This window comes from Aspergillus clavatus, genomic scaffold (assembly GCF_000002715.2).
Source record: "Aspergillus clavatus NRRL 1 1099423829800 genomic scaffold, whole genome shotgun sequence".
Classification (NCBI taxonomy): Eukaryota; Fungi; Ascomycota; class Eurotiomycetes; order Eurotiales; family Aspergillaceae; genus Aspergillus; species Aspergillus clavatus.
In genome coordinates, this window is record NW_001517099.1 from 1,823,289 (window position 1) to 1,844,578 (window position 21,290).

The window sequence follows — 21,290 nt, forward strand, 5'->3', positions numbered from 1 at the left end:
ATTGATTCGTGAAAGGAGGTGCATAGAAGAAAATCCAGCGCATGTATGGCAGCAGCAAGACGATCGAGCCAAAATAAAAGTAAAATGCGAATACATTCCTGACCCTGGAGCATTTAAAAGGTTGTAATACGCATGAGGGCAGAGGAAGAATGGTGAAGGTATCAGAGCTAGTGAAGCAACCCCGGTGACAGTGCCAAAACCAAAAAGAAGTCAAGAACTCGAACAGAAAGATGCGCCAGACACCCCCCGAGAGAAGTGATAATGCCAACAAACGCAAATTGAAACACAGAGATGCCATCATAACCATATGCAAGAGGTTGTCCTTTTACCATCACAAGCGAACAAATGCCGACACATGAAATTCGATTGATTCGATTCTCGAACACGGCGATGTGTGATTTACTGAGGCCGAAATCATAATGCCAGCACGACGTCGAGGTGGGTCTATTCGGTCTCTTTGATGAAGTTGTACGGCTCTGTCAGTGCGCTGTCGATGTACATGTGGTGATACTTCTTAGCCCACTGCCGGGTAAGGATGGAAGCTGAAATAAGTCAGTACGAGCTGCTCAAATTGAGTAACCCATCCTTGAAGTGCTTACCCTTGAGGAACTTCTTGCTCGCGTATTTCTTGAAGAATGCTTCGTGGCAGACAGGACGGTGAAGGTAATCAATCATCAATCGGAAAACAGGGTCGATTTCTTCTTCGGTATACCCAGCGTAGTGTGCCAGAGTTGCGTCCTATCTCAAATTAGTTTCGTGGGGGCTTATAGAGTTCTCATGAAGGAGGGAAATCTTACCCAAGCGCCACGTTCCAGGATTAGACGGGCAAGGTACATAGCAGCTGCGGCAACATGGCTTTGAGGGTAGCACATGAAACGATGATCCAATAAGCTGATCTCCATCAGGTATTTGCCGAGGGTACGAGTCTGGATGTCGTAGTTGTCCGCTTTGGAAATGCGCCGAAGGAAGTTCATAGGGTTGGGATAGCTCATGTTGTACTCGAGCGTAGCAAGAATATGACGCTCAGCGTCCAAAATCTCCTTATCTGTGAATGTCTCGTCCGCAACATGGCTGAAGTTGGCCACATGGGGAGAAAGAACCTCCTCATACTTGGAGGCAATGAACATAGCAGCGACTCCGACCAATTGCAAGCGGTCAAGTGCAACGACCTCGGCGGAAAGGAAGCGGTCGATGAGGTTCACGGCAAGGAAAAGGGTCTCGGGAAGGAGACGGAAGCGAGTGTGGACCTCGATCAACCAGTCGACAAGAATGCCACGCATCTTCCATTCAAGGTCGGGTTGATGGTCAATGTAGTGAGGATTGGGTAATGTTTCCAACTCCAAGTCTCTCAGGTAATCGAAGATCTCCACCACATACTCAGCGGCCATGAGTGGATCATCCAAATCCTCAGTATCCAGATCATCGACAACATCGTCAGTCTTCTTCACAGTGTCCACCTCAGCAGGGATGACAAGGGGTTCCTTCACTGTAGAGACCTTTTCGACGGCTGCCTTCTTCTCGATACCCTTCTTCTCCAATTCGACTTTCTTGCGTGGTGGTTCCTCGGTCTGAAGGGTTTTCTCTTGTACCGATTTTTGGCTGGATGTACGCTTCATCTGTGAGCTGCTGACGCCAGAGCCACTACCGGGGCGCTTTCCTTCTGTTGTGGGCTTCTTCGCGTTGTTATCTTTGGCGCCTAGAGCTGTACGCGACGAGTTGTTGCGGCTGAGCTTCTGAACACCGCCGCCAGCCTGCAAGGTAGCCTTCGATGTCAGACCGACCTTGCCTGCTGCGGCTTTCTTCGTTTCCTTGGTTTCACCATTTTCGGCCTTTGTGACATTGCTGACGTCTCCGAGGGCAGCACGTCTTCTTTGTGTTCCAGTAGTCGTGGAGTTTGTGGCTGCTTTCTTGGTCTGAAGGGGCTTCTTCGCGACTGTGTTGGAGGCTGGAACGTTTTCTGCTGACAGAGCGGCGGCCTTCGCCCGTGTCAGACGCGTCGATGGTCCGTTCTCATCATTCTCGTTCATGGTACCTCGCGTACGGAGACTTCGGGCCTGTCAAGGATTAATGAGAATGCAATTGCAATCACCCGGGCTAGAAAGACACGCAAGTGCTTTCAGTGTTTGACTGGCTATTCTACACGTGTTTTCTAGCGGAAAGAACTCACCGGAGGCATGATGATAGGGGAGAAAAGAAGGAGAAAGAGTACGTCGGAAAGTCAAGGGAGGATAGAGGATAGGTATAGTAGATATTGTCGTTCTGCCGAAGGTGTCCAGTCAGCATTCCAAAAGAGAGTGCTCCGTACCCCGGTGGGGATGAAATACCAAGGTGCAGATAGCACGTACCACGCGTGAAAATGTGCTGTATCCTGCTCAATCACCAGTAATGCAGCTCTGATCTAGGGTACCTAGTTATGAGAACGATATTTTGTGCAGAAATCCCAGGAGCAGTCGCATATGAGTCTGACAATGTTGTTGACGAGTCCTTGTAAGACTCGATTCACGTCTGCTTCTGGCGCGCAAAACCCGTAAAAGTTCGTGTCAATGTGGTAATTTCAGATAATTGATCAAGTAAGTCAAAGATAACACGCGATTAAGCAGAAAAAGTTGTGCTTTGATATGCCTTTCGCTGTCTTCAAGACGCAGAACTGCTGGGGTGGTGCAGAGAAGGTTGGTAAACTTGACAGGGCAAAGGCGATGTTTGGCCCTACGCTTAGCGTGGAAACAAACTAAGCTGGGAAAGCCGCCCCACAGCAGAGGTAGCTCAGATCTACCGCGTGGATGAGGTTGTTGCTCTTAAGCCTGGACAAGGTACGGTATATTCAATAGGTGATTCAAGTATGATCATCTATCATCGAAGAATGGTATTGAATGGGACGGAGAAGAAGTGGTTTTTTCATGCACAAGGAGAAGAGTTCGAGTGAAGGAGATATACGGGAAGGGGGTTGTAACTGTAATAAATGAAGCAGTTTTATAGGCGTAACGTAACAGCCGTACAGGATATTGGATGTATCGAAATCTCCGATACCTTGAGCGACTCCTTTAAAAGAAGGCAAATGATGAAGAAAAAAGCTAGAATTACAGATTCATCCGACCGATTGTTTGTAATAATGATATTCAACTAAAACCTAATGACAAAAGAATTGGGTTGGCCGGGAGGAATCAAATTGGACAGCAAGGTGCTCAATGATGTATGCTGTACCTCTGTATTTCCATGACAACTTGAAATCTAGGTAGGTATGGATGGAAGCAGGCTTTGGTACAGAGACAGTACTGATATCGTCACTAGTCGGTGAATTATTTACAGTGGTTGCGGCTCAGATAAGATTGATGCCTGAAGGATTCCCCAGGCAAAAAACAGGAAGTGCAGACAGTTCCAACTTCCAAGACGCCATCGCGGACACCAAACGTGATGGCGATGCAGCGCGCTGCACGACTCCCCAAACATTGCGCCGTTGCCCAGCAACGAGTTGATCTCCTGAACCCCTTTCGGACGTGACGCGCAGTCCCGTGACATGGCTTTGCTGTGCCACAGATGCTTCATACAGTGGCAGTGCATATAGTCAGGTGACTCTGACAAGCCACACTTGCAATGGAGAAAGTCAAAGACATTTTCGGCTTGATTCAGTAGACAGAGAAGAACGTCGACAAGCGGTCCATTATCGCTCAACAACAATCCAATTCCACGCGAAAGGGCCGTCGTGGGTTGAGACGGTAATAATTTCTTTAGATTCAGCATCGTCCCCCAAGATCAGCTGAGCATGTTTGTCCAATAAACGGCCACCTGACTTTGAACATCCGCTGTCCGATCTTCGCATCTCCGGTAGTGCCTTGAACAATTCCGATCCATTGAGGTCGAGGTAATCACTATGCTGCAGCCTCGATTTGCCCTGACGGGCCTCCGTCTACCCTTTAGATGCCTCTCCTCCGTGTCAGCGCGAGCGTACTCTACAGCTATCCACGAACGCGAGAAGCCTTCGACCGAAGAATCCTCCAGTTCAACCTTCGACCCCAGTATTGCTTTTGCTCCTCCGCCTACCCGTGATGATGCCGGTGTGAATCTTCGAACATATACGCCGCGGACTCCCGGTATCAGACATCTGCGACGACCGGTCAATGACCATCTGTGGAAAGGACGCCCGGTGCAGAAGTTGACGTTTCCGAAACGGGGTCAGGGCAAGGGAGGTCGTAATAACACTGGTCGGGTCACTGTTCGGCATCGTGGTGGTGGTCACAAGCGCCGTATTCGGATTGTCGACTTTGCACGAGATGCTCCTGGGCCGCATCTGGTAGAACGTATCGAGCACGACCCGGGACGAAGTGCTCATATTGCTCTGGTTCGCAGCCAAGAGACTCAGCGCTTGACCTACATTCTGGCTGCAGAAGGTATGAGGGCTGGAGATGTTGTTCAAAGTTACATGCCTGGTATCCCGGATGATCTTTGGAAGAGTATGGGAGGAACTGTTGATCCTGGTGTGCTCGCCGCTCGGACTGCCTGGAGAGGAAATTGCCTGCCCCTGCACATGATTCCCATTGGTACTCTGATCTTTAATGTGGGATTGCGGCCCGGCAAAGGAGGTCAGCTGTGTCGTAGTGCGGGTACCTTCGCAACCGTCATTTCAAAGGGCAGTGATTCTCAACATCGGGCCAATGAAGTCGAAACTCAAGAGGACGGGACAGAAGTGAAGAAGACTTTGACACAGCGGGAAAAGCAGAAGCAGGAACGCATTGCTCAGCATGTTACCATTCGTCTACAGAGTGGTGAAGTTCGCCTGATTCACAAGGATTGCTGTGCCACCGTTGGTGTTGCCAGCAACCCTAACCACCAATATCGCCAGCTCGGAAAGGCTGGTCGGTCACGCTGGCTGAACATTCGTCCTACCGTTCGTGGTCTCGCCATGAACGCTGCTGATCATCCTCACGGTGGTGGCCGTGGTAAGTCGAAGGGTAATGTCGATCCAAAGAGTCCTTGGGGTCTGCCGGTATGTTGTCCCGAAATCTCGATATTGGTTGCTTGTGCTCGGATCCTGTTGACTGACTTGCTTTCCAGGCCAAATCCGGCTACAAGACTCGTCCCAAGTGGAAGATCAACAAGGCTGTTGTGGTCCCAAGAGTTCGCAACCAAGGCAAGCGTCGCAGAGGCTACAACTAAGCTTCTCTGTTGCCACATCTCTTATTGTTTGTTTACGCCTCTACCATCGTGTGTGATTGTCGACCATACCACTCAGGAACAAATCCGCAGAAGTAGGGTCTCATGTACCCAGAGTTCCGGCATATCCTTGTCTTCCGTATCCCATTGTGTTCCTCTGAATATCCTCATGTCTTCAACTGCGGAGGAAGGAGGTCGTCCGCTCATATTGTATTATAAATTCGACTGAACATTGGGCGTTAGGCATGTCTCCGATATCATCGAAAATTCTTGTACTTTTTTCTTATCGTTGCCTTGGACTATAGATTGCATTTCTATCCTCCCGCTTTGCTTGAAATTCATGCATGATTATGATACACTTTATCGAAGAAGTGAAGAGCCCTTCGGATGATCGATTCTAGATAACAGATAAGGTATCCTTCAACGAGTTCTGAATTCCTCACACAGTTGCCCCTCTAAGATTACAAACCATAGTGAAGCTCGTAAAAATTCGTAATCAAAGCAGCCCAAAGATTATATCAGGTGGCTTGAGCATCCATATTTCCCAAGGCTGCAAAGTGATCACCAAGTCCCATTCGGGGAACAATCGTGGCGCTGTCAATTCTCTCACAAACCTAAAAGGATCCATAATTATGAATCTTTCTTCTCCCCATCAACAAACTTGAGCGTGACAGTATCCACGACGTGTCCTATCCTATTGGACATATCCTATAGCTTCCAATGCTGTTTTGGTATGCCTTTTCGTGCTTCGTCATTGAGGTCTTGAAACCTCCGTTTTTGCGTTAGCCTCCAGTGGCATAGTCCCGCACGTCATCTGTGTACCTCGTCAGCTCTCTCTCTCTCTCTTTCTCTCTGTACGATCCTCATCCAACCATCCGGCCATGGCCGATTTCTTCGGCGACAAATTCCAGAGCGCTGGCGCCCAGTCCTCTTTGTCTGAGACCCGACCGACGTCAACTCACCGTGAGACCTCTTCAGCGACTATGAGCCAAGCCGATTCGGACAACGTTCACCTACCCCGTACGAAGCGCATCGCATGTGTTGTTTGCCGGAGACGAAAGCTGAGATGTGATGGAAAGAGGCCCAGCTGTGGAACATGCTCCAGGTTGGCGCATGAATGCGCGTACGATGAAGTGCGCAAGAAGAGCGGTCCCAAGCGGGGTTATGTGAAGCAGCTGGAGGCGCGACTAGGTATGATTATATCGTTCTTAGGCTCTGTGTGGCCTTCCAGATCTCGCATCTAGTGCTAACAGTGATTTGATGAAAGCCCAGGTCGAAAATCTTCTTAGAACCCAAGAACCGAACACAACTCAACCTCCGGAGACACACACAGATGTGCCGTCCTCGATTGATAATGAGATGACTATTATCCCGGATATCCCTTCGCTCGCAAACGAGATGAGCAACTCGCTATCGCCTCCGCAGCCAATAATCGATCATCAAGCATCATCCCAATTATATCTGCCCTCAGACCTAAACACGGCGAGTAGCTTCGGTTGGGACATGTTGAGTCTGGGACTGGAGGAACCTTTGCCAACCCAGGATGTCATTGATGAATTGTATGTCCATGGATTTTCTAACATCCTCAGAATGGCAACTTATACACTTACAGGAATCAAATCTATTTCGAGAAAGTACACCCTTCTTTATCTCTCCTACACCGACCCAGGCATCTAGCGGCCATGAACTTAGCTTACAACATACGACCTCCCGTCTGCCTGCAATATATCACCTGGTGTCATGCCGCATCTGTCAGCGACAAGTACTCGAATCTGCATGGACTCTTTTACCAACGCGCTCGCAAATACACTGAATTGGATGAAATGAAGGGTCTCGGGGAGAGTATTGTTTCATTAGCACACTGCCAGACTTGGATCTTGATCAGCGCATACGAGTTTAAGATGATGTATTTTCCTCGAGCATGGCTCAGCAGTGGGAAGGCTACGAGGTTGGCTCTAATGATGGGGCTCAATCGGTTAGACGGGCTGGGCCCTGAAGTGAAGCAATCGTTACCACCAGCTAGGGATTGGACTGAGAAGGAAGAGCGAAGGAGAACGTTCTGGATGGCATTTTGTGTTGACCGCTATGCAAGCGCTGGGACAGGGTGGCCTGTCGTGATCGACGAGAGAGATGTCAGTCTTCTGCATTCTACAATCGAGGGCCCTCCATGCTCTGATGGACACTCACTGACTGTTGGTACCAGATATTGACAAACCTCCCTGCGAGCGAAACATCATTCGTGAAGAGCAAGCCAGAGCGCACGCTGCGACTGAGCAGCGTAATACTAGGGGAAGGGATCCCCACCTTGTCGCCCCTTGCAAGCGTTGCACTGCTAGCATGCATGTTTGGCCGAAATCTGACCCACCTCCATCGTCCCGATCCCCAAGACAACGACCATGACCTGAATGGCGAGTTCTGGAAACGGCATAGAGGTCTCGATAATATCTTACTCCATTTCGCTTTGACTATGCCTAGTCATTTGCGACTACCGGCTGGAATTTCCGATCCGAACGTAATATTCACTAATATGGCCATTCATACGTCCACGATTTGCCTGCATCAAGCCGCCATATTCAAGGCGGAAAAGAACAAGATGCCCAGTCAAATCATCACTGAGAGCAAGCGGCGGTGTATTGTTGCTGCGGACCAAATTTCAAGCATCATGAAAATGATCAGCCACACTGATCTGACTCTTGTTCGTCCTCTGTTCGGTCCCCACAAGGCAATGGCAAAACTGACACTTTGCAGATGAATCCATTCATGTCTTTCTGTGTGTACGTTGCCGCGCGCGTCTTCGTGCAATATTTGCAGTCGCGTCCCGATGACTCGGCAGCTCGTTCATCCCTGCAATTCTTCTTCTCGGCCTTGGACGCTTTAAAGAACAAAAACCCCATGACAGAGTCTTTCCTTGTGCAGCTTGACGTTGATATTGAAGGGTCAGCCTTTCGCGATATCCGGCACCCTAAGTTCAATAGCGCAGTAAGAAACACACCCCAGAACAGGGTCATCCTGGAGTAGCTAACCATATATAGGCACAGAGTTTTACTAATGCCACTGCCAAATGCGTGGCTATTTTGCCTATAGCGGGATGTCAATTTGGAGACCATGGCGACACCGGAGGCAACCAACCAGGTCTCCAAACACCTACTTCTCTTCCCAGCCGCCAAAGACAGGCGCCCTTGCAGAATCAGAATACGGAGTCGCAGTCGGTCGGAGTCACGCAAGTTTACACTGAAACAGCCTATACTCTCAGTTCCGGACCGGAAACAGTCGGGTCCGGGAGTGGTACCGATATAGAGATCTCACCGAGATTCGACGACCATGGCAATCTCATATCCGATGGCTCAACGTCGTCCGGTCCGAAATCATCCTCAAACACATCTTACTTGGAAGCAAGCTGCACGTCCTCGCCAAAGGGACAGCAACAATCGCCCGTGGACTTTCCGAATCAAGCCTCGCGCAACCCGCTGGACGCTAGAAAGTCCGGGCAGGTCCTGTCAGGCCTCGCAAATGCCGCGCAATTTGCAAATTTGCCCTATGGAGATAATATTTTCTCGACCGACACTATCCCGTCAATAGATGCCTCAATGCCGGAGGCGCCTTTCCCCATCCCTCCATCATGGGATTTCGGTGCTACACAAACTTCCAGCGCTGATGCCATCAATATTACGCCCGAGACTATGCGGTCTCTGAGTGAGGGGCAGTGGGCACAATTGCTCAGTTCGAACAACTGGGATGCGTGGCGAAATCAGAGCTAGGCGCAGAATTCAGCCACTGAGGTGCCATCACTAATTGTTTGTTTCTGCAATGCCAAGGGTTGATTGAGCTTGCAACGTACGGTACCTCAGGCTCTGCAGGTGTCTCGAAACGGCCAGATTATGATTTATTTTCTTCAATACAGGAGTAGGAGTCCTGGGGGTTCGGCTTCTCCAATTAGGCTCTTTTCTCTTATGTTATACCATTGGGAATATCGGGCCCTTGTACGATGTCCGCGTCAACACGTACATATTTGGAGTTCTGGATATCTTTTAGGATATAATGCAAATCTCCACATCAGCAATAAAATCACACCTTCTCAAGATTTCTGGTATACTATGATGACATCCGCGCTTCATATTCGAACATTTTTGCAGTCCGAACAAGCAGAGCACAAATGTTGCTCCCCTTGCATGTGTATTCTGTGCATTACAAACTTCCACCAGCAGCTCCAACAATCTTAAGTCCACCCGCCCCCGCACTCCCCGGCCCATCAGCAGTGGTAGAATACGCCAGCCAGTAACGGGACGGATGCCATGCCACAGCCGGTATCCCCGAGTTACTGCTGCCACCCGTAGGAACCGTATACACGCTCTCGCCCGTTTCCGCGTGGAAGATCTCCAGACCGTTCCCGCCACAGCCGACCTCGTCGCAAGCGCCGCATATGAAACGGCCGTCAAAGCTCCAGCTGACGCCGCGGACCGCGCCGCCGTTGTTACTCGACACCGTGCGCCGGCAGATCCAGTCCGTCGTGTCCCAGAGAGAGATGAGGGCGTCGCTGCCGCCGACGGCGAGATAGCGGCCTGTAGGTGCGAGAGCTACGGAGAGACATGCAGAAGTGTGTGCGTGGAGAGTATGGAGGACGTCGAGGGAGGGGTAGGACATAATCTTGACGGTGCCTTCGCCGGTTGTCGCGAAGAGGTGGAGGTCGGGAGAGGCGGGGGTGGGAACATGGTAGGAGAAGGTTGTTGCGTTTGTCTGAACAGGTTGTGGATGCGCTTCTAGAGCAGTGTATGTTGTTGGGCCATCTTTTTGATTCGGAGATAATGTTGATGCGATGTTGGCGACCCCGTCTGTGAGAATGTTTGGGGAGGACGGCGATTCTATCGAGACGGGGACAAGGGTATCATCCTGTATAGCAGATAGTCAGCCGTGTTTCAACTTATCCCTTCTGCCAGAAGTCCAATGAAGTCCCGAAATCATCCAAGTACACGCATGGGGTATCACAACGCACCTTCCTGCCCACAATCACAACCTTCCCATCCGCCGACCAGGACAAGGTGAATGCTTCTCCACCAACATCGAGGCGGCTGACACACGTCTTCGATCGTACATCCCAGAAGCGAACAGTCCCATCAGTAGAACAGCTGGCCAACTCCGAGTCCCGCACAGGATTGAACAGCACTTTCTCGATCCCCGCAGAATGGCCGCGCAGGTCAGTCGAGTATTTGACAGCCGGACGCTCGGGGTTCCATATCCGAAGAGTCCGATCAGCGGAGCCCGTTGCAATGAGCTGGCCTGTAGGATTCCATGCTATCGTGCGAATACTATAGCAGCGCACGACGCCGTGGATCAGTGGGGATGCTCCGGGTTTGAGAAGGCCGAGGGGATGAAGACGCACGTATGAGACCCAGGGCCCCGCGAGATAGGATCATGATAGCTTTGGGTCTTGAGGTTGCCAAATGCGAACCCGAAACGCTCCTTCGGGAGGAGGTTTCGTCGAGGGGGTGCCATCGCTGGCTATTGTTGCTGCTTGAGAATTTGAGAGCGGAGATGGCGCGCCTGCGGAGAAGAGCAGCAGGAACCATAGGCATGCCCCGAAGGGCTGTCGTTGGCGGTGTCGAGAAGAGCGTTTCGCAAGGGCAAATAGAATCTTCACCAAGAGGATGCGACTGTAAATTCTGTAGTGTCAATTGTAAAGAAGGAGATTGGTGAGGTGGAGGATGAGCAGAAGGGTAGGTAGACTTGTGATCAATGCTGGTAAAGATATCCTGTTGATGCCTCAGGCACGCACACTGAGCAGGTGCTGCTCCTTTACAATTGTCCAACACCAGTTCAGACCAAATACTTTGAAGGCATGAGTCGATAGTTGATAATTGAGCTTCATCTACTCATCATTCGTGACTGTTCTAAGATTACCTGTGATGATAATACAGTTCTCTTGTCAATCTAGATATACTTCAACTGTGGCAGATATGGATAGAAATCATTTGGATTAGGATGAAAACAATGAAAGGACTAGCCCGATGAAACCTCGAGGAGTACAGATGTATCCTTTGTCTTTGTTTCTCTTTACATGTGGATGACCTTAGCAACTAACACAACTTTCACCATCTAGTTTGGCCCTCCTGGCGGTGGCGAAGGGGACAACAATAACAACGATGACGACGAGGACCCTGATAACAAGGGCGCTCAATACACGATTGTGTTTGACTCTATGGCCGACGACCCCTTCCCAACAGCCTTTGTCGGTGCGGCGGACCTCTCTTCCCTCAATGCTGAGGTCATGTTGAGTACTTCAACTTGCCTTTCTTCATGAAGGCTGGCTGCGTGGAGCGCGCGATCGTTTCGGCTGGCGGACCGAAGATTTCGTGCCAAGGGGGAGAGATTGGCCCGATGAAGCGAGATGTCGACGTTGACGTTGACTTTGACATCAAGGCCGAGGAGGGGGAGGATGACGAGGACGATTGGACCAGACTAGATGCGCGAGGCACCGGGAAGACGCTGGACACGCCGGCCTTCCCATCGTGGACAGACAAGCAGCGGCAAGAGTTCCAGGGTTTCTATGAGGCTATCAACATGCAGCCCGAGACGGCGGATAAGACCTATGTGCCGGTGACCTGGGGGGCGACAAGTACAAGTCCGATGATAACTTCTGCGTAGGTAGTGATTAGGGGTCCTTGTAAATGGTTCTAGATATGTCCTAGTGTACCATAGCTCGTAGCCTTCATGACAAATATATCATTCTTAGTTCTCTGGAGCCGGAGAATATTCTCCTGGATTCCTCTGGCCATGTCAGTCTATGCAAGCCTGGTCTTTTTGGATTGGAATTGGGGGATGGAGATCACATTTTGCCCGGCACGTCCAAGTATGCAGCCCCCGAGACTCTTCTTGACGACCGAGAGGCTTCCCGGGCAATGGATTGTTGGGCTTTGGGGATTATTCTCTATGAGATGTTGACCGGCAAACCCCCCTTTTACCACAAGGACGACGGCGAGCGCCGGCACAAGATCATTAACCAAGGCCTACAGCTACCTGAGAGCCTGCCATTGGCCGCGAGGGACATGTTAACTAAGCTCTTTGATAAAACCCCTATAGAACGCTTAGGTGCAAACGGAGCTGCCGAAGTGAAAGCCCACCCATTCTTCCACGGAAGGGTTGTACCGATAGCGATGGAGATGGGTCATTCTGAGATTGTCCATTTGCTCGTCGGTGCCGGCGCAGATATCAATCTTACACACCCGGTCTGGCCTGGAGGCAGCGGTAGCAGCAAGAAGAGGGCAAAAACCTAGCAAAAATCCAAATGGATGTAGTCAGATGTCATAAAACTGGAATACCTTTATACCCCACAACCTGTACTCATTAGGATAATATGAGTAAAAAGCAGCGGCACTTCGGACCGAATCTGGAAACGGAAAGTCTTACAGTATCCGCAGAAAAACAGTTCAGTAGTAGTAGTAGTATATTTGCGCAGAAATCGTCGCTCAATCTCAATGTCTGACGGTTAACCAGGTAGTTTCCTGGAAACGCATTTCTGATACTTGAAATTAAAAGAAACATCAGTCGAGTATCTACAGCTTGAGACTCAGAAACAAGCCCTGTAGGGCTGAGAAGCAGTTTCCGCTCCGCAAGTTTTGATGAAACACATTTTTCTCACCCACGGCATCATGATCACAACCGTCATAGACAGCTAGGAGCACCCCTCTCATCCGAACTTGTTCCGTAGTACGCCCTGGTGATATCTTTCCAAATCTGCACTTCAGAGCAGAGCCTAACACCATTATGCTGGACTTTGAAGACGACGCGTCCGGGCGCGAAAAGTGCTACACCACCATTGTGTCGCTTCCTGCCTTCATCGACCCCAAACAGCCTCCGACTAAGAAGTCGCCCTTCTCGGCCATTGTGAACCATGCATTTGTGCATACGGTAATTAGAAAGACTCGTATATCATCCTGAAGAAACCGGTATGCTAACTCTCTGAACAGACAGAAGTCCTGTTGCCGAAGGAGATCTATTCAAGTATCAAGGACTCGCTGGATACGGAACTCCAGAGACTTCGATATGCCAGAGTATTCATGTCTCCCTCTGCACTGCTGGAGGGAGAATTTTTTAATACGTACATCAAGTCAGGTATTACTGCTCCCTCCGTCATCACCCTCCGTGGCATTAATTGAGGTTCCTTCGTGCTAACCTATCTTTCAAGGCAATGTTCTGATGATATCAGAAGGACGATCAGGCTCTGACAACGTTTTCACACTCAGAGATGGTAACCCCCCTCCCACTATTTACCAGCAACTGAAGCTAGGTTGACGGCTATCCAGGCATCCTACGCCTAGAGCTAGGAAAGGAGATCTATGAACGAACAGGACTGACAGGGAAGCCCATCCGCAGCGGAGGGAGGAAACATGCCAAAGAAAGATATCGTGCGTGATATCCACGACCGAAATCCCTGCCTGGGCTAATCACTTGTTCCGATAGTTATTGAACTCAATCTGCGTTTACCCTCCATGCTCCATGGCAAGAAAGGATTCGACAGGATCGTCTGGGCATTCAAGAACGTCCTCGATCAATCTGTAGCTTGGCTTTTCTATGATCTGACGTCAGGAGTCCAGGGGATTTCGAATGGTATGGATGCTCCTATGATATATGAAAGCAAGATGAGAGTGTACTAATCAAACACAGGCGATCTCTTGCTCAAGGGCAATCACCCACATATCATTGACTGCGAAGTGATGCGTACCGAGCACCGCAACGTTCTCACTCCCTCCTTCAATGAAAAAGACTTCACAGAAGCCCCTTCAGAGGATCTCCTGAAAGACAAGTGCGAGGATCTCTCCGAATGGCTGGCGATGGTTGCCCTCGACTCGCCACGAGTTTCCAAAGACGACGACATCGACCCGTATCTAAGTCGCTACAGTGTCCCGGACAACGAGGACCGCAATTCTACAGATCTAGTCTCCATGCAATGGAAGGCTTTCATCCCTCCAAGCTGGATTCTAGCTCTGTTCACCACCTTGCTGTAAGCTGTCAAATTTGCCTTTGGAGTTTGATTGTCAAATGAATTTGCTGACTCCCTCTAGACGAGAGACCGCCTCAAAGACTTCCCCAGCGTCGACATGGTTTGCACTTTCATCAGGCGCTCTTGGAAGGGAAGCAATAGAAGCGAAAGATGGATATACTATTTTGTTGTTGCCATCGGCAGTAGATGCTGAAAGCGCCTCGGGTGGTCCGGATAGAGGTGCAGATACTCGAACCCGGGGCAGTCGATCGTGTATCTGCTGGGAATATGTAGGAGCCTCGGTTTTATAATTCGACAAGAATTCTTTATGGTAGAGGGTTCTTTATCACACCCAAGATTACTCTGATATCCCTGTCTTTTGTGCATTGCTTCCTCTTCCTCAAGAGCTTCTCTTATCTCGTCTACGTACATATTTGCAGGCGCAATCGGGATCATACTCAACTAGATTAGACAATGGAAAATCGTCGAATGTTGCTTCTTTATCAAGCTATTTCATCGTGAGAGTCATCATACCCTGTAGTATCCAAGAACCCCCTTGAAGTATTATTCAGTGCCAATTCTCTCTCACCACCATTCCAACGCCCTGAGAAAGATACAACCAGGCTGATAAATAGGAATTTTAAGAACAATAAAGGAAGAGAAGATTGCGGGGCTACATAATAATGTCAACTCAGACGAGACATTAACCAAAGAGGTCATTCATTACATCCTGCAAAACAGGCCGGTTTCCAAGAATTTTGGTTCCACTGAGAAGCTTGGCTCCTCGCTTTGCGGGCTTCTTCAAACCCTGGGGGTTTTGCCGGGCCTGTGTCGGACTGAGAGGATTCCGAGAGGCCTTTCGCTCGGAAACTGTCTTGGGATTTTCGGCGGGAATGGACGAGATAGACTGTTCTGCATCTTGAAGCTGAGACAGCCCTGCATCGCAGTCGAAAGTATGGTTTTCCAAGGCATCTTTAGGTAGGTCATAGACCCATCTCTGCTTTTCCATCAGGTTTATGTATTTCCCAAGAAGCTCATTGCCATTGCGAAGAGTACTCTTGCTTCCAATAACGAGCAGTTTCGTACGCGCTCGAGTAAAGGCAACGTTGATACGTCTCCAGTCCCGAAGAAGATCACCAACGTTGTTATCAGCATTGCTTCGGACACAGCTCAGTATCACAATCTCCTTATCTCGACCTTGGAACTTGTCCGCGGTATGCATCTCGAGCTCGGGTAGATAACGGCGAAGAGTCTGCTTTAATAGCGAGAGCTGACTGCGGTAGAATGTGATCACCCCGATTTTACGTGCAGGAATGCCACACGAAATGAGAGCCTCGACAAGGTGGGAGCAAAGAGTTGACTCCGCTGAATTGACAATTCTGGCGCCGTTGGCCATATCTCGAGCAGGAATTTCGAGGGTGTCAGTGTTGATAAACCGATTCTTTGCGGATGGGTCAAGTAGGTCGCGAAGCCAGCAGCGGCCTTGGCTTGTGCCTAAGCAGAACTGCCGTTGGTGCGGAGATTGAGGTAGTTGGTTGATATGGTATAGTTTGAGACCCGCCATGTTGGGAATCTTCAATGAGCGCGATGCAACCTCATGAGTTCCGCATTTCAAACGTCCAGAGTATATAAGAGTATTCGAAAGGAGCATGATATCTTCACTCATACGGTATTGATGCTCAAGATTGACGACTGATTCGGGATGAGCGTCAGAAAGAAGTTTGAAGAGACTGACATCCAGGCCACCATCTTGTGCCTCTTTGTTCTGCACCAATGGCGGCAGTTGATAGTGATCGCCAACGAGGATGAATGTTCTCGCCATCCGAATTGGCCCCAGGCATACCGGCAGTGTGATCTGGGACGCCTCATCGACAATACAATAGTCAAATATGCGTCTATTGAAGATGTTATGGTTGACTCCAAGACAAGTCGTTGCAACAACTTGCGATTCTTCATATGATGCTTTCAGCTCTTCAATGGTGGTTTTAGGTATAGCTGCAAGATCAACAAATTGTTGAACCTCGGGATGCACCTTAGCAGTTGCCCCAACTCGTAGAATGCGAATGTTATCATTTCGAATTTTGAGTAGAATATTGTCAACGGCAGTATGGGTGTACGAGGTTAGCAGAACACTCTTTCCTTGCGCGACCAGAGCTCGAATGATATGAGCAATGGTTGTAGTTTTCCCAGTCCCGGGCATTCCAAGCACCAGCGCATAATCCCGAGCACTCATGACTTTTTCGATGGCTCTTTTTTGATCAACGTTTAGGCTTTCCTTATCAGAGTCAGACATGAGAGAGTCAGATGCCTTGGAGTTGAATACAGGCGCCTCCCCCTCGACAATTAGTCTTCTCAGCCGACTTGCTTGAAACACGTCCTTTTCCATCATGGAAATAAGGTTGTTACGGACGATCGCCATGCCATTGCTGAATTCGTCCTTGTCTAGTCGATATAGAATTTCCTCCTCCTGTTCATCTGCCGAACTTCGTGGAGGAGCGCCACCTTCCACTATTTCCATGATGCCTCTGAATGACTGGTTCTTTGCTGCATCAAAATCCTTCATCTTAGTCCTGGCATTGTGTAATCGTCGATCCACTGCAACCATAATATGCTTCGGGCTGACTTGCACAACATATCCATTGGCAAGTGCAAAGTGACCCTTTTCATCAGATATAACAATCGGTTCTCCAACCGTCAATTGAGATTCGGTAAAGGAGAATGAAGGTGACGACTGCTTTTTCATAAATGTGTATCGGTATCGGTTGATCTTGATGCTGTCTTTGTCCTCGTGGGCAGAACCTGGTTGGATCACCACGTTGCCAAAACAACGGCCGAGAGCCTCACGCTCACTACTGAGTAGTGTCCAGAGTTCTCGCCGGAATCGCATCATACTCTGCTCTTCTTTTGTGAGTAGATCGTCCCATTTCCTGAAGAAACTTTGATGTTGAGGATGCAAATGGTCCATTGCCTTCACAAACTCGTCGCCGAGTCCGCTAGTTTCGCCATCTCCATCATCCACAAGCTTGTGGTAGATAAAACAAGGTGTCTTCGAGTAGCATCTGCTGCACATTCCGGGTTTCTTCACCATAGGTGGAAGCAGATGTCTTTCACGAACATATCCAGCTAAACGGTTGCGCTCCTGGATCATCTGAAGGAGCTCATGCCTAACGCCTCGAATGCGGAATATCTTCGAGATCTCAAGGTAGTAAAGCAGACCAAAGGTCACTTCGACATCTGGAGAGTGCAAATCCAATTAGGCGGTGTTCGAAGGGAGGGGATTGCCCTGGGACTTGAGCTTACCATAGCGATCAGAAAGTAATAGGGTATAAAGAGCAGTCTGAGCTCTGTGAGCTTGATTTGTGTCTCTGTTCCCTGTCTTCAGCTCCAGGGGAATAACCAAATTTCTGCTACCTTCTCCGTCGTGGCAGGCGACTTGGACTGTAGCATCGATGTTGCCTTTAAGGCCGTACATAGGGGACCATATGTGCTCCTCGACTTCGAGTAGCTTGTTGATACTCAAACGGACCTTCGAGCTATGTCGATCTTCAACAAGAGATTGTGCCTAGAGAACATCTAATCAGCGTCGGTCTACACCGATAATATAGTAGGCATCACTTACGCTTGGAGTTTTTCGGAGAAAGATTTCCGCCCAAGCTCTCAAGGCTGGGATTCTGCTCATCATATACTCCACGGCTGCCGGAACGCTCATGTCAATCAAATACAGATCTTCGACATGCTTGATCAAGATGGCTTCCACTAAGGCTTTCAGGGATGGGAGGTCCCATTTGTTGAGTTTCATGGCTTCTTGGAAAAGCTCATGAAAGATGTTTCCAAACACTTGAGGCTTGCTAATGTCGCTTGAGTTCTTAATGCGGTCCTGAAGAACTGCCCTTCGTTGGCAGCTGATGGAGTCTGCGACAACAGTTGCGGAGACCAAGTGATCTGGATGGAGAACGATCATATTGTGAGAGTCATCCACGACACACTGCCCTGTAGGATCAAAATCTCCGATCAGGTGAATATACGCATCCTTGCTGCAGGGACTGTCAAACCAGGACTCCCGCAAGAGAATAACTTTCTTCTGTTTGGCTTTCTCATCCTGGACTAGAAGTACCTGCTCACTTGTCAGTTTATTACAATGCTTTTAGAAACGGCCTGCGATGACACACCTTTTCTGGCTGGATTCGGCCTTTCTGAGTTGAGTATGTAGTCTCCGCAACATCAACAATCAGATACCGTTTGATCGCTTGCCGGTTTCTAAGGTTCTAAATCTGATGTATTTAGCAAGAGCCTATGAATGGTACGCGCTAAGAGTGACAAACGTTGGCTGACTCATTTTTACCTGGTTGCATAGACTGTTCAATAGCTTCCACATCAAAATCATCGTCGTCAAATTCATCACCTGAAGATATCTCCAGTTGACCGTTCGTAGCTTGATAGGATTCTGTCAAATTAGACTGTCTCATGCTTGCTTTCTCGCCAGATTGTCTCCATGTTGACTGTTTGGTTGAAGCGAGATGCTCGAGATTGGACAAACTGGAGTTCTCATCACATTCAGCTAGGATATCTTCTATATCGTCAAAATCGTCATCAAAGTCGTCATGATCCGTAGTTTTGCGGAAATTGGTCGTGCAGGCACTTGAACCTGGAGCTTGCGCAGTTTGGTGTGGTTCTTCCTTCGTCTGAGAGAGATTCTGTGGCTCCTCCAGAATGGGTTCGGTACGTAAATTGCGTTTCGGGGAGTTTGTAGAGCCCCCAGGTCGAGATGAATCGATGAAGGGATCTGCAGAGGCTTCAGCCAGTTCAAGGAAGTCTTGATCCAAGTCATCGTCCCCAAAGTCAGACGAAGAGACCTCGTTCCTTTCCATCTTATTCGACCCTTCCTTTGGTATGGTAGGGCAAATTTCATCATCGTGCTCGTCACATTGCTCTTCTGGGCCACAGGTAGCAGCCTTTCTTGGGAATGGGGAGTTTGTCTGGCTCCATCGTACATGTTTTCGCTTGGGCACTGGAGAAAGATCGGATGTGTCAACCGGGATAACGGAGGGCTTCTGCAAGCTGTTTTCAATTTTCTGCAAGAGAAAGTTGAGCCTAGAAGTTTTCGAGTCTCCTGAATCTAGAATATTGCTTTTTGATCGAGTAAAAAGATTGCGTCCGCTCCCAAATTCTTGTCCGTTTACTTTTCTCCGCTTCGCTTTGGATGTCGGCCATTCTGCATTGCAACTGATTGAGCGCCTCAAGCCGGAAGAATCTCTACTGATGCCAGCAGACACGGGTGTTTGTGGTGAAGATGATAGTAAATTGGCGAAACGAGGAGGAGGGAGGCTTTCTTCGCCATTTAGACTAGCCTTGCCCACATAATTGTTCCACAGATCGGTAGCCAGATCGTTTTGTGGGGTTTTCAGAAGCGCTTGGAATGATTGCATGTCGAATGATCGTTTCCGTTCCCTTTTGAGGCCTTTCCCTAACGGGGAGCTAGTCGGTGATGAGCTGTGACGGCGTTTTCTTCCCCTATTTGCGGATGCTTGAGACAGGGTGTTCGGATTTGAGCTAGCGGGCACATGCTGCCAGATGACATGATCTTCGGGGGTAAACTCCTGCACGGGAGCCCGATTGAATGCATCTTCTGCGTTGCTGATGAGATCCGCCAAGGGAATTCTGTTTCCTGGAGTTTGAGGACATTCCCTGACTGATTTGGACTGGCCTGCTTCGGTCAAAGGCTGTTCCTCGCTAGCTAATGGCTCAATTTCTTTCACCACACCATTCAGCCAGGAAGTTTGATTTTCTTTGTCTCCATGGCTGGCTTTTGACGGCGACGTTGCAGAGTACTTCTCTTCAACCTGCCCATCCCGAATGCTGTACCGAAAGGCATTCAACTTGGTACGAGAATTCGAGGAGATCGGGTATGTTTTCGAGGTACCGGCCATTTTCAATGTTGTATGGGGGCATCAGCTTGTTGAAGGAGGACAGGAGATCATGTCGACTGTGAGCTTCATCAAATTGTAAGCATACAATCCCGATATTACCTGGAAGATTGGCCTTACCATGAAGATACAGTTGTCTCTGAATCACATAGGGAATGTTTAAAGCAGAAGAGACTCGGATGTTTCTCTGGGACATGGCGGGGCCTTGTCTCTCTGTATAGCAATCTCATTTAGATGCGCGATGCGAAATGCGATAAGCTTACCCTTGCGACGCGTTGCGCGTCGAATGTTCTTGCCTCAGGTGTATAATTTACTGCCTGGAATATCAGGCATATAAGACGGCGTGTAGATTGCCTTAATGGGGATTAGTGCGGTAACTCCCAGCTTCCACTCCATCGGCCTTTTGCGGCTTCGTGAACATCAACCGCTCAACGCCAGTCGCCCCTCCCTCATACGCAGCACCAACAGTTGCGGACTTCAAAAAACGCTCAATTGAGCTCACTATTGTCATTACCGGTCGGGTGCTCACGTCTGACTCTCGAGTTTCCTTTCCTTGTCCACCTGACAAGGGTCTTCAATCCAACATCGCCTTCCTCTGATTACGCAGCACTTCGAAGCCAGAACTCCCAGGTTCATACATACACTCACAATGTCTGCTCGTCCCCTGTCGCAATGCCTCCGCGCCGGCAGTCTCCTCCGCAGATCTCAGAACACCAAGAGCTTCTCGACTCGAAGCACCCTCCGCGCCGCTGACCACGGTGACCACTATGACCCTCCGACTGGGTGGCTTTTCGGTGTTAAGCCAGGCCAGAAGTATGTGAAGGAGGGCTGGGAGAACATCTGGTACTACGGCTTTATTGGAAGCTTGCTCGCTGTTGGTGTCGCATATATCTTCAAGCCCGATACCTCGTATGTTTGACTCTCATTTGCAGCTGATGCGTGAAGGGCTGTCGCCTTCCACGGAAGGCTATGCCAAATCGTCTCGCCTCTTTGAATTCATTAGAACTAATGGTTGATTTCTAGGATACAAACATGGGCTTTGGAGGAAGCTCGTCGAAGGCTGGAGGCTGAGGGCATCCTCGAGGATCCCGACAAGGTTCAACGCAAGTGACTGCATTAGTCCCAGTTTTCCTTGAACACTGTACATAGAGTGATCGGATATGGGAAACACTTTCCACAAGGCCGGCCTGTGATAACCAATATGGCGTGCTGGTCCATCTTAGACGACTTGTTTCATCCACAAT

The 21,290-nt window shown here is 49.3% G+C and overlaps 8 protein-coding genes across 8 annotated transcripts, besides 1 other annotated feature; 5 read left to right on the plus strand and 3 right to left on the minus strand.

Annotated features, from left to right (window-relative positions):
- Positions 1–444: 444 nt before the first annotated feature.
- ACLA_051160 (B-type cyclin nimE) lies at positions 445–2,176 on the minus strand (the record flags this gene model as incomplete). The annotated part of the gene is made up of 4 exons (XM_001272069.1): positions 445–542; positions 600–738; positions 798–2,054; positions 2,168–2,176. 4 exons carry the CDS (start codon positions 2,174–2,176, stop codon positions 445–447), a joined length of 1,503 nt encoding a protein of 500 aa, XP_001272070.1.
- Positions 2,177–3,868: 1,692 nt separating this feature from the next.
- On the plus strand, positions 3,869–5,151 carry ACLA_051170 (mitochondrial 54S ribosomal protein uL2m; the record flags this gene model as incomplete). The annotated part of the gene is made up of 2 exons (XM_001272070.1): positions 3,869–4,981; positions 5,050–5,151. 2 exons carry the CDS (start codon positions 3,869–3,871, stop codon positions 5,149–5,151), a joined length of 1,215 nt encoding a protein of 404 aa, XP_001272071.1.
- Positions 5,152–5,978: 827 nt separating this feature from the next.
- Positions 5,979–6,002: a microsatellite.
- A 27-nt stretch (positions 6,003–6,029) lies between these two features.
- ACLA_051180 (putative C6 transcription factor Prf) lies at positions 6,030–8,906 on the plus strand (the record flags this gene model as incomplete). The annotated part of the gene is made up of 6 exons (XM_001272071.1): positions 6,030–6,339; positions 6,416–6,707; positions 6,761–7,280; positions 7,352–7,843; positions 7,897–8,127; positions 8,181–8,906. 6 exons carry the CDS (start codon positions 6,030–6,032, stop codon positions 8,904–8,906), a joined length of 2,571 nt encoding a protein of 856 aa, XP_001272072.1.
- Positions 8,907–9,333: 427 nt separating this feature from the next.
- On the minus strand, positions 9,334–10,638 carry ACLA_051190 (WD repeat-containing protein; the record flags this gene model as incomplete). The annotated part of the gene is made up of 3 exons (XM_001272072.1): positions 9,334–10,035; positions 10,139–10,451; positions 10,526–10,638. The coding sequence occupies 3 exons, from the start codon at positions 10,636–10,638 to the stop codon at positions 9,334–9,336; spliced, it is 1,128 nt and encodes a 375-aa protein (XP_001272073.1).
- An 801-nt stretch (positions 10,639–11,439) lies between these two features.
- ACLA_051200 (protein kinase domain protein) lies at positions 11,440–12,625 on the plus strand (the record flags this gene model as incomplete). Its single annotated transcript, XM_001272073.1, has 3 exons — positions 11,440–11,783; positions 11,849–12,281; positions 12,491–12,625. 3 exons carry the CDS (start codon positions 11,440–11,442, stop codon positions 12,623–12,625), a joined length of 912 nt encoding a protein of 303 aa, XP_001272074.1.
- Positions 12,626–12,906: 281 nt separating this feature from the next.
- ACLA_051210 (ribonuclease P protein subunit p40) lies at positions 12,907–14,433 on the plus strand (the record flags this gene model as incomplete). The annotated part of the gene is made up of 7 exons (XM_001272074.1): positions 12,907–13,050; positions 13,110–13,254; positions 13,328–13,390; positions 13,446–13,547; positions 13,603–13,749; positions 13,807–14,143; positions 14,205–14,433. The coding sequence occupies 7 exons, from the start codon at positions 12,907–12,909 to the stop codon at positions 14,431–14,433; spliced, it is 1,167 nt and encodes a 388-aa protein (XP_001272075.1).
- A 257-nt stretch (positions 14,434–14,690) lies between these two features.
- Positions 14,691–20,049, minus strand: ACLA_051220 (bifunctional ATP-dependent DNA helicase/ssDNA endodeoxyribonuclease DNA2; the record flags this gene model as incomplete). The annotated part of the gene is made up of 6 exons (XM_001272075.1): positions 14,691–14,746; positions 14,831–17,356; positions 17,423–17,684; positions 17,742–18,236; positions 18,292–18,387; positions 18,445–20,049. The coding sequence occupies 6 exons, from the start codon at positions 20,047–20,049 to the stop codon at positions 14,691–14,693; spliced, it is 5,040 nt and encodes a 1,679-aa protein (XP_001272076.1).
- Positions 20,050–20,695: 646 nt separating this feature from the next.
- Positions 20,696–21,157, plus strand: ACLA_051230 (uncharacterized protein; the record flags this gene model as incomplete). The annotated part of the gene is made up of 2 exons (XM_001272076.1): positions 20,696–20,955; positions 21,070–21,157. 2 exons carry the CDS (start codon positions 20,696–20,698, stop codon positions 21,155–21,157), a joined length of 348 nt encoding a protein of 115 aa, XP_001272077.1.
- Positions 21,158–21,290: the final 133 nt, after the last annotated feature.